Source organism: Brachionichthys hirsutus, chromosome 1 (genome assembly GCF_040956055.1).
Source record: "Brachionichthys hirsutus isolate HB-005 chromosome 1, CSIRO-AGI_Bhir_v1, whole genome shotgun sequence".
Taxonomy (NCBI): Eukaryota; Metazoa; Chordata; class Actinopteri; order Lophiiformes; family Brachionichthyidae; genus Brachionichthys; species Brachionichthys hirsutus.
The window spans coordinates 8,953,518-8,968,647 of record NC_090897.1 but is presented as its reverse complement, the minus strand read 5'-3'; the positions used below and the strand labels follow the sequence as shown (position 1 = coordinate 8,968,647).

The window sequence follows — 15,130 nt, the reverse complement described above, 5'->3', positions numbered from 1 at the left end:
CATTTATATCAAAAAAGGAAAGAAATCTTATGTCATTTTAGCAGGTCAAAAAATACAAAAACTGGAGGAACAGCGAATCCCGCGCTGGTGTCTCGCGATGTCTCGGTGATTTGAAGTATTAAAATAATATATGTGCCACTTGGAAGCACGTAAAATGGACTTTTATAGCCTTGTCATTTAGAATAGTTTCATAATTAATGATGGATATTGCTGTTTATTAACACTGATGATCAATCATTGGAAATAGTCAATAGTCAATAGGCAGTGGAGAATGGGGGGGGGGGGGGCTGCAAATCAAGTTCTGTTTACAGCCCCTGAAAGGCTTTGGCCGCCCCTGTCACGGTGTACCGTCCACTTGACTTGACAGCGCTGTTGTGAGTGATAGCCCCGCCCACACCGTGACGTCACAGCAGAGGAGGAAAGCAGCTTTTATCGCAGCGCTGAGCGCAAAGCCAGCGATGGCTTCCCTCAGGCAGGAGCTCCGCTACGGGCTCTTCTGCGGGAAACCCACCGGGAGCAGCTCCAGGACGCTGTTCCACGTCAAGCTCACGGACACGGCCCTCAGAGCGCTGGAGGCCTTCCAGAACGTGCAGGTAGGATCTCCTCAGGTGTGGTAGTGGGTGTGCGCGCGCGCGCGTGGGTTGCTAGACAAATTGTCAAAGTGGTTGCGTGAGTTTTTATTTCTTTCTCTCTTTCAAAAAAAAATGTCAAAATGTCCTCGTCTCTTTGTTTGTTTGTTTTTATCTTTTTTCGCTTTTCGGCGTCTCCGTTTCTCATTTGCATAAATAAATAAGTGAGAGCGGTTTGAAGCCGCTGTTCACCGTGAGTTGCGTGCGCGGCTGGGTTACGCGCCAGCGTTGGACCCTGTGATTGTCGGGAAAGAGGAACCCGCCAGCTGTTTGCTGGAGCAGCTTTCCCTGCGCCTCGAAGCGAACCAGAGCGGCAGTCTGTCTGTCTTTATCTAATTATCAAAGAGCAGCTGCTGCCATAATGAACCCCGAAGTTACTGGGGATGTAACGTAAACATGTTGCAGCAGCGGTTACTCCACTAACTTACACTAGAATGTCACAATTAATGCACATTTCTTCTTTCCTTCTCTCACCTCAGGGGTCTTTACCAAGAGCACCGTCAGTTTGTTTCAATGAGAACCAAGGGGTGAGTTGCTGCTGCTTCTTGTTTACAGGAGGAGACTGGATGAAGCGCTCGCCTCCACCCACAACTAAAAGTCCACATTGATTAACTTGGCTTGATTTAACCTTGATCCGAATTTAGATAGGCATCCGTCTGATCATAACGGATCGGCCCTCGCGTTCCAAATGAATGGATCCGCCTCTATAAGCATCGACTAAAATCCAAAACGCGTGATCCATTCTTCCGTCACGTTTTCATAAAAAAAAAAAAACTTGTCAAGCAGTTTAAGCATAAATGAAATGATATAAAATAAAACCCAAACCCAGTTTGGTGATTTCGACCACTGTGCACATGCTCCACCCTTCCACCTTGTTTCATGATAATTAGTCAGAGTTTAGATGTGATTGGCAGAATAATGGATCGTCTGGGTCTGTCGTACCCAAACCTCACAGCAAAAGTACCTTTTTTTGTGTAATCCTGCTAACAGACACAAAATAATGGCAGGAGCGTATGTCTTTGGCAGAGCTAATAAAGAACAAGCAGGAGACAAATAATAATAAAAAAATCATTTTATTAAACTGAAGAGCTTTAGCTCCGTTTTAGGATGGCCAAACAGTGATTTTGTTAGGAAGGCAAAACAAAAAACAAGAGCATATTCCAAGTAAATGATTCTGCAGCTGCAGAAGAGCTTTGTTTTTTATTTATCACACATTCATGCTGACTCAGCCGGCCCATCGCTCAGATGGGAGATTATAGCTGGAGGTCTCAAACAAATAGAGGCATGCAGGTTACTGGGTCAGGCTGGAGTCTGTGGAGAGGCTTTAGGTCAACAAGCGCCGCTGGGAAAAGTACCGGGTATGTGGCAGGGGGAGAGAAATGCACACACAAGCTGGAGTCAGCAGCGAGAGAGGAGTTATCGTACTCCAACGAGGAGCATCCGCTGCATGTGCAGTACGGGGGGCGTGTACATTAACTGCATACGACAAAACAAGACAGTAATTCTCTCGTTCTCTTAGAGCTGGAGTATAATCTGCAGTACGCAGCCAGAACTATGTGTTTTGACTAAAGTCGAGATGAGTTATGTCCTTCAGGAGCTTTAATTTTCAGTCCGGCTGCACGGAGCTGGTTGGAGCCGCTTCCTGTTTTTGGACAAGAGGAGCTACATTACAAGCCGCATTGTTTATTCCCAATCTTTTCTGATTTGGTTCGCGGGACTGTTCCACATTCATGACAACAAGTGTATCGAGCTCGAACAAGAATTCACACGTTGGCCTAAATGAGTCACCGACAACAAAAGATGTCGTATTTACGAGACGAGTCCTCGTGTTCGAACCGAAGGGGACGAGCCGGTAGTGAACGTGTGCGTGACATTTTATTCTGGGCGATGGCAATCACCGTCGTCTTCGTTCTACCTTCACATATTGTCCCTCTGCTGGAGATGTTGTTCCATGTTCAGAGTCAATCCTTCAAGGTGAGGGGTCAGTTGGTCGGCTGCTGTGTTTAGATTAGTTTGGGTTTGACCTCTGCTGACCCCACAATTGCAATTCGATGAAGACAGAGGTCGTTGGTAGGAATGTGTGAGATATCTGAGGAAGAGGAACGGAATATGTTTTAGACCCAGCAGGAGGTTTTACACTGACTGCTGCTGTTGTTGTTCTGGCTGAGGGGTTTTAGGGACTAGCACTCCCTCCCTCCGAGGCTTTTAGAGCTAAAGTTATTAGGCAAATGAATGTTTAGAGGTAATTACAGGCGCTGCAGTGGTCTTGATTACAGCGTGAGGCATCGTGGCTTGTTTGCATTTGCTTTCCCTGCCTGCCTGTTTCAGACCTTCATGAGCTCCTGTAGCTTTGGCCCACTTTTGCTGCCATAGAAACTAGCAGTTGAACTTTGACCCGCTGAATCCCATGCTCCCATTTCCAGCTTGGGAATGGGAGCGCACGCATTTTCTGTTTGTTTATCATAAAAGAAAAAGCCCGCCCCCCCTGTATAGTGATGCGTTGTGTGCGCGTAAACGATGTGCTATGTTTTTAAGTAGCTGCGTTTGTTTGCCCCAGGGTGGTGTGGTTTGTTTGGTGTTCACGTCCTGTGTGGCCTGAAGGCATCGTTTATTCATGTGCCGCCTCTTTCTCTCCTGTCCTTTCCCCTCTGCCCGTCGGGCAGCAGTCATCAGGCTGGCAGCGCCGGCGCCGATCCACCGAGGGCCCTCTGTGTGTTCCTCGGTTTCGTTCTCTAACACTTGCTTTGCCTTAAACACGCGTATGTTAGTAGTTTTCCTTTGTCTTTGTGTCCAGGCTGCCGATGCTAGTTCTAACGAGTCCCCCTGATGATGTGTTGTCTCCTTTTGATTTGAATGACAATAAGCAGGGGGGGCGCAGCTTATGTGTCGTCACTCTCTCTGGATCCCAGAATCACGTTCAGACTGCCCAGATGAGTGTTTGCTATTGAGGGTCTGTTTCGTGCCTGGTAAAATACTACAAACATCTTGTACAATAAAAAAAATAAACAACTGGAACTCTCCTGTTTTTAAACGGGAGCAGCGCTGATTGTTCTTCTAGCAGAGACCGATTTAGCAGACAGAAAACAGTATTTAGTGGTTGATTGTCTTCAATCGTGCATTTTTAATTTGTGCATAAATTATCTTGAAACCTGAAGACCAGACGATATTATCACATTGCAAAAGGGCTAACACTGCCTTTCAGTAATCTCTCCAGCAGACCATACATGTTGTTGTCATCCATGATCGGTGTGTGCGTGGTTTCCCGTCATTATTACCTACACTCATTGCATTAGTCTGTGTGTGACCACAATGGGGAGATTAAGGGATTCTTTTTAAAACCAGTGGTTAGGGATTGTTTTTTTGTCTACAGAGCAAAGAATAGAAATCTTGTTCTTCAACTCGATTAAATAGAGGTGATCGAGGAGTGGCCTCGGAAGAAGAAGTTTTCTGTCTGAATACTCCGTTTGCAGTTCGGAATCATTTCTTGGCTCTTGCAGGAGCAGAACTTTATATAATGTCTAATTTCGTCATGAAATAATCCACATGGAAAGCTAATGAGGCATAAAACTGCACGCATTTCGCTGCAGACGCGTGTGAATCATGATCCTGTATGTGAATAAAATGTCTTGGAGATCCCAGCTAGCTTGAGGAAGGGCTCGTGTCGGACGCTTTTGTGGCACACAACTTGTTGGAGTGACAGTTTGGCCCTCAGGCACCTTCCAGAGGTATGGAAACCTTGGCAGATCATTGGGGGCACCACCCTCCAACCTAATGCTGGGAACTAGCAGTTTTTCGGCAGCTCTGGCCCTCTGTGAGATTGCAGGTGAGAAAGGAGAGAAAGGTGATTACAGGCCGGGGCTTGATTATATCTCCCATTCAAGTAAGCCACGTGAAATAGCGATGAGCATGTGAGCGTTGACTTCTTGACTGCGGGGTCATGAACTCGCAAAGGTTCTTGCTTCTCCGTTTATGCCCCGCCCCCCCATGCCTTGTTCTTCCAGAGACGCAGTGCGGTTTGTGTCGCTGGTCTCCTTTGTGGAAAAGACTTATCTTAAATGCTACGTGTCATCTTGCAGCCCTGGGAATGTTTCTGCTCTTTTGTTGGTGATGAGATGATGAGTAGTATTTACTGAAGTCTGGTGAGGATGAGGGTGGTGTCTGTCTGTCTGTCTGAGTATGTCTTTAAACCAGCGGCAGAGATTATTGGCTGAGGGCTCCTGCAGACTTTACCCTTTCTCCCTTCTCAGCCTCATGAGTGGCCGCAGTGAAAGGAGCTGGAGCTGAGAGTCTCCCTGCCCACACTGGATTAACTCAGACACACACACACACACACACACACGCCGTTTGCATTAGCACGGGGTCCAGAGTGGCTTGCCTCCTGCTGATAACAAACAGCGTGTGGTGGCGACAGGTTTCGCTCCCTCCTCCAACACCTCCTCCCTCTCCTCCTACCAACCAGAAAGGGAAGCAGTGCCATGGCATCCCGCTCTGGAGCCGAGGAGGCCAGAACAAAAGACGGCCTGTTTTCAGAAGGCCGTTACTCAGCCTGCAGAGGATGTGGAAACAATAGCCCGTATGAGATTTACACCCAGACCCCACATTCAACCAAAACTATCAGGAAACGTAAGCCCTGTGCACCGACAGCAGTCTCTCACAGATTTTGTTCAGTCGACTTCGTAGTGTGATAAAGCTGTTAAAACGAGTCCCTGCTGTCCTCCGCCTTTAAAGTTGAGTCATTTATGACAGTTGAGGGAAAGCTGTGGCTCGCCACCACTCAAAACCTCAGCTGCTGACTTTCTTTTTAAAATATTAATTGGATTGTTGGTTTTACTTGACAAATACATTAACAAGGATCAAAGTGGATTGCGGTGGAACTGAGTCCGGGGGTATGTTATTGACGAGCTCTGCACTCATTCCTCTATCTGTTATCCGGACACCTGGTGTCTCCACCGGATAGCGGCTCCCTACACGAGCAAGCTGGGAAACTGTAAGCCAGAGGAACTCCAGGAAGATAACTTCATCCCGGGAAGTTATTGATATGGAAATTGAGTCGTGGCAAAGTTTGAGAGAGTAGAAATAGAGGGAGAACTAGGACTAGTAGCAAGTCATTAGAAGTCCCCCAGCAGTGTAATCTATAGGATTATAGCTATTCTTTCTTGACCTTTATACTCTTCTGTATCCTTTTTTCAAATTGTGTCTATGCATAAAAGGCCTGTACCATCATATCTGAATATCTGGAGCAAGCTCGCTGTAATGGTGAACATGATTCAGCATTCTGAAACATGATGGTCAACTCCTTTTTATATTTTAATAGTGCATTCATTTTAATCTGAATACAACTTCGTTATCACACTTGTGAACTTTGACATCGTTGGTAAGAATTAGAGGAACAAGGAAACGAATCTCTTTTGTGTGCTTGCAGTGGAGGTAGTTCAATACCCGAGCTGTGTTCTGTGCACTGACTGCCCAGCGTGGTCGCAGGAAGGCTGTCGGCACGAAGCCTGAGCAGTTCAGGGAGGTTCTGTAGAAGCAGAATGGGTACTTCTCCTACAGTGATAACCCGAACCTGTCCAAGGCCATGACTGCGAAGTCCTACCTAGTGCATATGTGGGTTTGGAGTCCCACGTGTGTGCTTTGCTTTGGTGTGGGCCCCGGCAGCTTGTTTCATTTTACGCAGCAGGTGTCTCAGTCTGGTCACAGAGTGCATACGAGCAGCCGTAATTCATTAATGGCTCCAGAATGCACTGCATGGCTGCATTAACAAACGCAGCATCCTTAACTCGTACATTCATTTAGAGTCCAACACTATAGAACCGTTTCTCTCTTTGAGAATAAACACAGCACACAGAAATTTCACCGAGAATTACTTTGCGTGTGCGAATGTGTGAACTCTGAGCGCTGAAATCTAATGCCGTAATCGAGGATTTCATTGCTGGGTTTAATTTTGAGTTCTGATATTTAACTGGTTGGCTTAGGGTTAGGGTTCTGATAGTGTAGTGGTGTTGTGCATCCTCCTAACTGCTCGGGACGAGGAAGTCACTGAACGGCAGTGTTATTGTTCTGCTAGAAAAAAAAATGCATACAAAAAAAAAAGTTGTCAAAGCGCCGTTTCATTGATTGGACAGTAAATCGAAGCAGGCGTTTTACAGACTGATGAAAGGAAACGGGTAAATGAATTGATGCAATTCGCAGAAACAAATAGAATCCAGGCATTGAACTGTGAATTGGCTTTTGAGCATCTGCATATGAGCAAATTCTCCCTTGAAGCATTATATAACATAAATGTCGGGAATACAGATCCTGTCCACGTGCCGACGTCCATGGATCACTGGTTCTTTGGGAAGTCGTATGAATTACTGTCAAATTAAACTGCCTTTTAATCTAATTAGATTACTAGTTCATTTTTTAACTTGCTTTCACAGTTTCCCTGGTGAGATGCAGTTCTGTAGATTTAGCAGGATGCTTTGCAACTTAGCCTGACGGAGAAGGGTGAAAGAGATATCGGTGCTCATCACAATCCTACACGAATCCCAACTGGATGTCGGCTTTCACTGGGAGTGGACTTCAGGCACTCTACAAGGCGTTTTGTCATCTGCATGGTCTGTTTACGTGAGCCGCATTTGCCAGGAGACATTTATGAAAACAGCCAGACAAACTTTTTCCTTTCATGTCATGCTCTGGGTCTTTTATTGTGGGGACTGGCAACTAACAATTTATCTAATTATAGATATAGTGACATCAATTTGGCCTCTACAGATTTCATTTTTGTCTGACCAACAGTCTAAACCTAGACATATTCATTTTGCCCTTAGTGAGTAAAGCCTTGCCATTTCTACTGTTAAAATTACTTTGACCTTCTCTTAAATGTTTTCTGCCCAACCTTTGCCAGCAAGTTTTGTGCACGACGTTGCGTAAACTAGACCGAGTTGGAAACAACAAATCTGTGAATCTTATGCTCAGAAACATCCCCAACAGTGGTTGATAAAATTACAAGGTGTTAAACTTCATTGGTATTTAGGTAATGTGTGTGGCTGAGTGGTTAAGTGCATCAAGGTCAAACATAAAACCCTCTGGAGAGGTCGGGTTGTTTTCTGACCTCTGTCTCTTCCAGACAAACACACACATCCAGTGTTATCTCACTGGGGGTTTATGCATGTATTGTATTAAAGACAATTATTTAACTACATGAGCAAGACCTAGAACATTTAGACACAGATAATGTCTAACAAACTGTGTCCACGTTGTTTTGAATCTTTCGGTGCTAATACAGCTCAGCTGTTTGAAGAAATTCCCGTGGAAGAAGCCTGCATGCGTGGACATGTGCAGAGGGCTGATAAGAGAATTCAGCCAATGTCTATGTCACTTTGTTGGGCGTCGATGCATCTAAAATGAACTTGAAGTAAAAAGAGGAGAGATGGTCCACTCCCTGAATGTTCACTAATTCAGATTGTGTTCTTCGAATTAAAATATATTCTGATTTAAAGGGGGTCGTGTTCACCTGAAGTGTTGGTTTTCCTGATTGCAAGGGTATAATGTTGAATGTCATATGGGACCTTTTAACTGTCACATATACAAATGTTTATATGGACAAAGGCACTTCAGAGGTCGGCAGGAAAACCGGGCATACGATCGACTCTGGGTTTGGGTCCCCGTCCCATTAACTGATGTGTTGTTTGTTTGTTGGCCTGTCGGTCTGAAAGGAGTCTCCCTGTGTTTTTCTTCATAGTACATCAAGATCCCGGCTCCCACGCCAGAGTCTCCTTCTGCTCTTCGCATCTTCTCCTTCTACTTATCCAGTGACAGCAAAGACCAACCTCAAGCCAGCTTCGACTGCGTCCATCAGTATGTTTCGAGGTACGGAGTTAACCATCTGAAACTTTCCATTTTCTTTGCTTGTGCTTTTATTAGGGTTCAGACTCTATTTATTTAACCCAGATTTAAACTTTTTAGGATCTTGGATAAAGCTCGTAAAACGATCTAGAAATGTTTTCTCTGCATAAATTAACAACTGAATTTGGCCATTTTTGGTAACAGAAATTAGTTTGTGAAGCTAAATTCACAGAATTGATCAGATCAGTCCCAGATGCATGTGTTTATTCTGATCTTCTGGCTGTGACTCAGATGAAACCTTTCTGACATCTTCATAAGCCTTCAGACTTTCAGCTCTCTGTGTTCCCACATCTCTGAGGGCGCCACAGGAGACGGTCAGCTTGCTGCCTGCTACACAGGACGGTGAAATTGTAATTTGTTCTATATTTCTGGGCTGACCCTCTTATTACTGAGGCTTGTGATGCCTTGTTTCATGGGTTGGATATGTTTGGAAACTGAGGGCTATGCTTTGTTGCTGGCCCCTGCTGCCAGATGGCTGACTGTGGTCTGAACTCCATCTTGTTTTGGTTTAACTCGACTATTGGAGCCAAGACAAAGATCATTTATCTCCTGCCACATGTGTGATTCTGTTGAAGATGAAATCATTGAAAATATTTTTTATGTATGAAAGATTATACATCTGACACCACCATAAATCCTTGATGTATCTAAGACATCAATGCAGCCCAGGTTCAAGTATTATAACTGTTCTGTTTTATCCCAGATGAACCTTATTTTGACACTGTGCGGACTGGAGCCAAGCTAATCCCATTGGTTTTCCACAGGCTCCGTCCTGCTTTGGGTCAGGATAGCTGGGGTTTTCACATGTAGTAGGCTGCAGAGCTATATCTAGCCTGTGACATAGCATACGGTAACCATAGACTGGTCTTTGCCAGCTCCTACCACAAAGCCACTTCACGCTGCACGGAGCCAATGTTGGTAATAACTTGTCTGAGAGGTTTTTAAACAATAGACTGTGCAGCTCTTCAATAGTGTGTGTTGTTGTTGTTTTTCTGCAGCGATGGCCGTGAGCAGCTGGAAGGTCAAGGCATCATTCAGGACAAGATAACGGTGTGCGCCACTGATGACTCCTACCAGATGACCCGTGAGAGAATGTCGCAGGTGGAGAAGGACAGCTGGAGCCGCTCTGCCATTGAGATCAAACCTGGAAACACACACCCAAGTAAGAAGGATTGAGTTGTCCCGATGGAGAAAAAGATCAGGAGATGACTTTCAATAGGAGAGGCCAGGCGGTCATCGAATTCAACGTACTTGCAACAGTAGCATTCAAAAGCAAAGGTCGTTCATCAGTTAAAATGAGAGATGTTTGCCTCCAAAATGTTGCTATTGTGATGATGATGGTGAATATATTTATTAGATAGAATGTTAGAGTACAAGTACAGTCAAACAGTAGCATGTATGTAATACACAGGGCCGTATGTAATAAATGCATTCCCCTTTCCACCTCAGGAGATGTTCACAAAGTGCATATTATTATCAGCCATGTCAAAGTCTATTGTGCAATTATCTGGGATGCTAGACTGAACATGGTGTACCATACGTTTTACAGAAATCTGTGTTATGATGATTAATGGTTGGGTATGAGGTAATGAAAATGGATACAGGTGTTCGGACTTTGCTTTTGCCGTTCAAAGGAAAGCTTTCTCTTTCCGTGCCTCTGACCTTCAAAGTGCAGATTAACCTATTATGGGATTAGCACAGAGAAATAGCTTTCTCTTCTGTAGCATGTCCCATCTGTCATCAGCATGTAAGCATGCATTGATCAGCAGGTGGTTGTATCTCAGGTGATCTCCAGGTAAAGGATGATATTAGCTATTTAAATATGTATTGTTTGATTAAGATTAGTTCCTCAGATGAATATTTCCGTTACTCAATGCGGTTGTCCAGTTAATGCAGGCCGGAGAGGATGCATTATAAAATGTCAAACAGGAATTGTGAAATCTTTGTGGCTTTTTAATAATTGACGTGAACTTTTTTTTGGGGGGGGGGGGGGGGGGGTGCTTATTGCTCAATTAATTGCATAGACTTTCTTCACCTCAGGTTAAGTTTCTTAAATGCATGTAAATTACTGAGGCATTTTATTTTAGATGTAAGTGTGCAAAACAAATGTTATTATTTTAAAAATGGTCTAGTTTATGGCCAAAGTAATATAAATACGATACACCATGACCATCATTTGTTCATAATTATTTTTATTTTATTTACTTTTTCTGTGTTCAGATAAATGTGGCAAGTTTCACAGGAGGACAGCCTCGCTGTTCGCACCGGACAGCATCTTAAATAAGCCTTCTACCAACAACCGGAGAAATTACGTTATTTCCACGCTGGCCCAGAAGCCCCTGAGAGAACGAATCATCCACCTGCTTGCTCTGAAACCCTATAGGAAACCGGAGATGTTGCTCTGGATGGAAAGAGAAAGAGCCAGCCCCAAGGACAAAACTGAGCTGGTTGGCATACTGGAGGAGGTATAAAAAAAAGTCTATATGTATGCTATTATATACATATATAAACATATTTAAATACTTACCTGTATTTACAGCGTGGATTAGAACATTTGGAAAATGCAAAACACATTTTTTATGTGCATTTTTCCGTTCCTGGTTATACACATGAAGACGCTCTTTGTAGATGTCTTAATGTGATTAAAGTTTTTATTTTTTGGGGGGGGGGGATCCTCCGTGTCTTGATAATGTGGGCTTTTGTTTAGACTCTCCATGTCCTTGGCTAAGGGAACATTGTGATGCAGGATGCCAACAGTTTTATTCCTGACCTGTTTAAGTAAATTCCATCTCCTACAAAAATGTCTGCGGTCACACAAAAAGTTAAAATTGGCAATAAAATGCACTGAATGGACATCACAAGCAGTTAAAAGCCATGTTCAGTGACAACAACCTCTTAAATCTCTGTTAAAAAACTTCAGTCTTCAGCAAGCTCACTGCTTAGCAGATTAGTGAAGTCCTGTGTCAGTACCTCAGGCTCTGTGCATTCCCATAATCTGAAAATAACTCCAACAGCAGACTCAATATTTTATCACTCTGAATTGTTACAAATATCAGACTTCATTTGTGTTGCATTGTAGGTAGCAAAAGTAAATCCTAAAGACAATGGCTACATCCTCAGAGATGACTTCTACAAATATGTGCAGAGAGACTGGCTAGGCTACAGCGACGAGGAGAGGCAGCAGATCAGCAAACTGCTGGCCAGGTGAGGCACAACCTCGGTCTACCTCACTCTGTGTTCCTCAGCTTCTGCACATTGTTTCCTCTAAATATTGTCTATTTCTTTTTTTTACTTTTTACTACATATATTCCGTTTTCTCTTTTGTTCATTGCACTGCTGAAAAAATATTTTGATTTCATTGTTTCATAACAATGGCAATAAAGATCTCTTATCTTAAGCTGCACATTCAGCAGTTTTCTGAACCGAGGTGGCTGGATTTTCACGATGTCCTTGGTGGTATTCATGTTTACAGTATTAAATGTATTAACGTAAATTGAAGGGATTTAAAAATGCACCAATCTTTTTGCCGTCATTTGACAGTAAAATAATATTACTATATTGTTACTGATTCGGATTAACGTTGGCATTAAAACAAGGAACAAATTCTATTTTTAATGTGACGAAGGCAACACGGGCAAAAAAGAAGAGTTGTGTGTTAAATCGATGCCATTCGAAGTTTATTTTTTGCTGGTGTGATCTTTTCCGCGACTCGAGGCAGGTGGCCTCTCTGCCAAATCTTTTTAGTGCTTTTCATGCGTGTGACGGATCAACACGAAGAATCACAACTTGTCTGTAACTTCTAGACTATGATCATGTGTTTTGTATTTGTAATGCTCATCTTTATTATGCAGTGATGTCAGTCAGAAGTACGTTCTAAATCGGTACATATGAAATGTTTTTTTAAATGCGCTGCAGATTACCTTTATAATTTCTTAAACAGGAAGTTGCACCCACATGTCAGCAACCAATCAAGGAATCTTCAAGCAAATGTGTCAAGGACCTTTGAGGATGCAATGCTGCATCACAACACAGTCAAAAATCCTACATTGGTAAATGGCCACATTGTATTTTTTTGAAACGACTCTGAAATCATGATAATGTTTATAATTGTTTTATAAAGGTTAATTTCTCTTTTTTTTCTTCCTTTTTCCAGAAACGTCCTGGAACTTTTGACTCGCTGGAAAGGCTAGCTGCTAAGAGTCAAAAAATTGTAGAGGAGAGGTTTCAACAGGAGCCCACGGTTAATGACCTTTTCACCAATAAAGGACATGACGTTATAACACCTACCCTCAACTCCAGGTTCCACACAAAGACTAAAGAGTTTCACCAGACGCATAACCACACTGGGAACCAGAATGGTTTTATTCTAATGCACGATCTGTGTAGCACCTCTGATACGCCTGCTTCAGAGAGTAGAGAGCAAGAGCCCAAAAGAAGTAGCCACCATCCTGCACAAGGTGACTCTGAGTGTGCTCGTCGGCAGCTTGCCAACAGCCAGTACAGGAAGAAGAAAACTAGAAAGCATAAATACAAAGAGCGGGAGAGGTTAAAAGACAACAAAGGCAGTGGATGGTTTGAGACGAGTCCTGATCTCAAGCAGAAACCGGATAAACTTGAGAGTAAGACGCTTTAATTCTGATTTTTCCCTGTGATTGATGTCAATCTACTTCTCTTTTACTTTGATCCCGTCCTTTTACTTTGCTATCAGTTTATGGCATTCGCAGTTTATTTCTGTTTGTTGTATGTATTGCATATCTTACATGGCAGGGGCAAAACACTTTCAAACCAATTTTTCACCTCTAGAATTGCCTAAAAAACCAGCAGGTTTACCACGGGTAGTCGGTGGTAATTGTGTGTGAGGTCTCTGAATGAGCCGACCGCCCACTGGTGCATTTATACAGTATTATGGCGCAAGCACGTCTGTGTTTGCTCCCTTAAGCTGACTCTCTTGAGCCCTTCTTGTGTTTTGTGGCTGACTGGCTCAACAACATGCTGAGGAGTGCTTGAGGTCTCTGAGCTGTCATGTCTCCTGATGCATACAAGCTTGTCTGCCTGCAAAGACAGGCCGAGAGAACCCACACAAAAACATGTTGCCTGATCCTCAGACAAGCACAAAGTGTTCTGACTTGACTGCTTTATTCCAGATCCTGACATCACAAATGCTGTGGCCTCTGAGAAGCCCGATTATGTGCTGTAAGTGTGAACATATTTAAAAATAAGTTTGTTGTGATCGATGTGGTGTGATGCATTTTTGTTGAAATTGCTCTGGGAAAATATCTGCGTGGTACTTTTAGAAGCTTATGAAACTAGTAATTACAGTGCTCAGAGAAGTAGTAAACATACATGACTTAGTTTGATTTTAAATGTAAGAGCCTTGTCCTACTGTAGTATTCAAGAAACAATTGAGTTTGTGGTGATGAGTGGGTCGCCGGCGATGTCGCAGCATGAGAGTGACTTTGTGCTGCATTCTTGTGTTTAAAAATGGGTACTACAACAACAGGAAAGGAAAGTTAGGTACCGGTACTTGTTTAAAAATGTAATTTATCATGCTTTAACTTGTATAAGTTAAGTATAAGACTAGTTAGATTGACCAGGATGATCACTGCTTGTGAAGCTGGTCAGTATTGCATCATCATTAATTGTATTAATTGTAAGTGTTTGCCTCTGTGTAGCTCGTACGCCGCCATCATTAGTTTGGAGCAGCGGCAGCGGTATCAGGAGGATTTTTCTGCAGAGTATGACGAATACAAAGATCTTCACTCCCGGATCGCCACCATAACTCGTATGTTTGTTCAGCTAGGATCCAAGATCAAGAGCTTATCCCCCGGCACACCGGAATATAAGGTTCATTACACAGGGCCACTGTAAAGAATTTAGTAGATGCTGATGTCTGAGTTCAGTTGTCTGAATTAATATGTACAATTGTGTTCTGTTGATTTAGATCATGGAAGATCAAATACTAGAAAAGTACAAGAAGTATCAAACAGTAAGTCAAGCATTTAAATGACTTGGCGTGTTTCATCTCCTTCAATAAATCGCACACATGCTATACAGTATTTTATTATAAAGTTTCTAGTAGTAGGAACTGATGTTTATTTTGAACAAAAGCATTGAGGCATAACGTGTTTTGGATGATTTATTTTTACTGTATACAGTAATATTTATTTTCAGCTTAAAAAATTGTTTTCCAACAAGTTTAAAAAAAAAAGTATGCTTTATGTTAGTAACACACAAATGTGCTGACGGCAGACTGTGAAGACATAATAACTTGACTGTTTGTGGAATGTTGATGATGAAATGTGCGGAGATATCTCCTAAAGTCAGCGCTGAACTCCACCAATTACTGTAGAGGAAATTCAGAAATGGACCAGACCTCATCGTTACTTCATATATTTGTCATTCTCATGTATGAACCTTTACTCTGTTGGGGACGTACTGTTTCTCTGCTTATTGACCATTAATGAGTAAACTTAATCAAATGCTTTATCCTTCCTCAACAGAAATTCCCAGGCTACCGGGAAGAAAAGAAGCGCTGTAAATATCTCCATGAGAAGCTGTCCTACATCAAGCAGCTCATCACAGACTATGACGTGTCTCGGGTGTCTTCGTAG

The 15,130-nt window shown here is 43.0% G+C and overlaps 1 protein-coding gene across 1 annotated transcript; it reads left to right on the top strand.

The window, feature by feature from the left end:
- Positions 1 to 458: 458 nt before the first annotated feature.
- On the top strand, positions 459 to 15,130 carry LOC137896760 (RNA polymerase II elongation factor ELL2-like). The gene is made up of 12 exons (XM_068741834.1): positions 459 to 593; positions 1,109 to 1,156; positions 8,356 to 8,483; positions 9,518 to 9,681; positions 10,740 to 10,984; positions 11,599 to 11,723; positions 12,460 to 12,568; positions 12,673 to 13,138; positions 13,664 to 13,712; positions 14,192 to 14,363; positions 14,461 to 14,505; positions 15,020 to 15,130. Exons 1-12 carry the CDS (start codon positions 459 to 461, stop codon positions 15,128 to 15,130), a joined length of 1,797 nt encoding a protein of 598 aa, XP_068597935.1.

Excerpts from the sequence above, each read along its gene's own strand:
- LOC137896760 (XM_068741834.1), top strand. The coding sequence starts at position 459 with ATGGCTTCCCTCAGGCAGGAGCTCCGCTACGGGCTCTTCTGCGGGAAA. Across the intron at positions 10,985-11,598 it reads TGGTTGGCATACTGGAGGAG|GTAGCAAAAGTAAATCCTAA; the intron begins GTATAAAAAAAA and ends GTTGCATTGTAG. Across the intron at positions 14,364-14,460 it reads CCGGCACACCGGAATATAAG|ATCATGGAAGATCAAATACT; the intron begins GTTCATTACACA and ends CTGTTGATTTAG.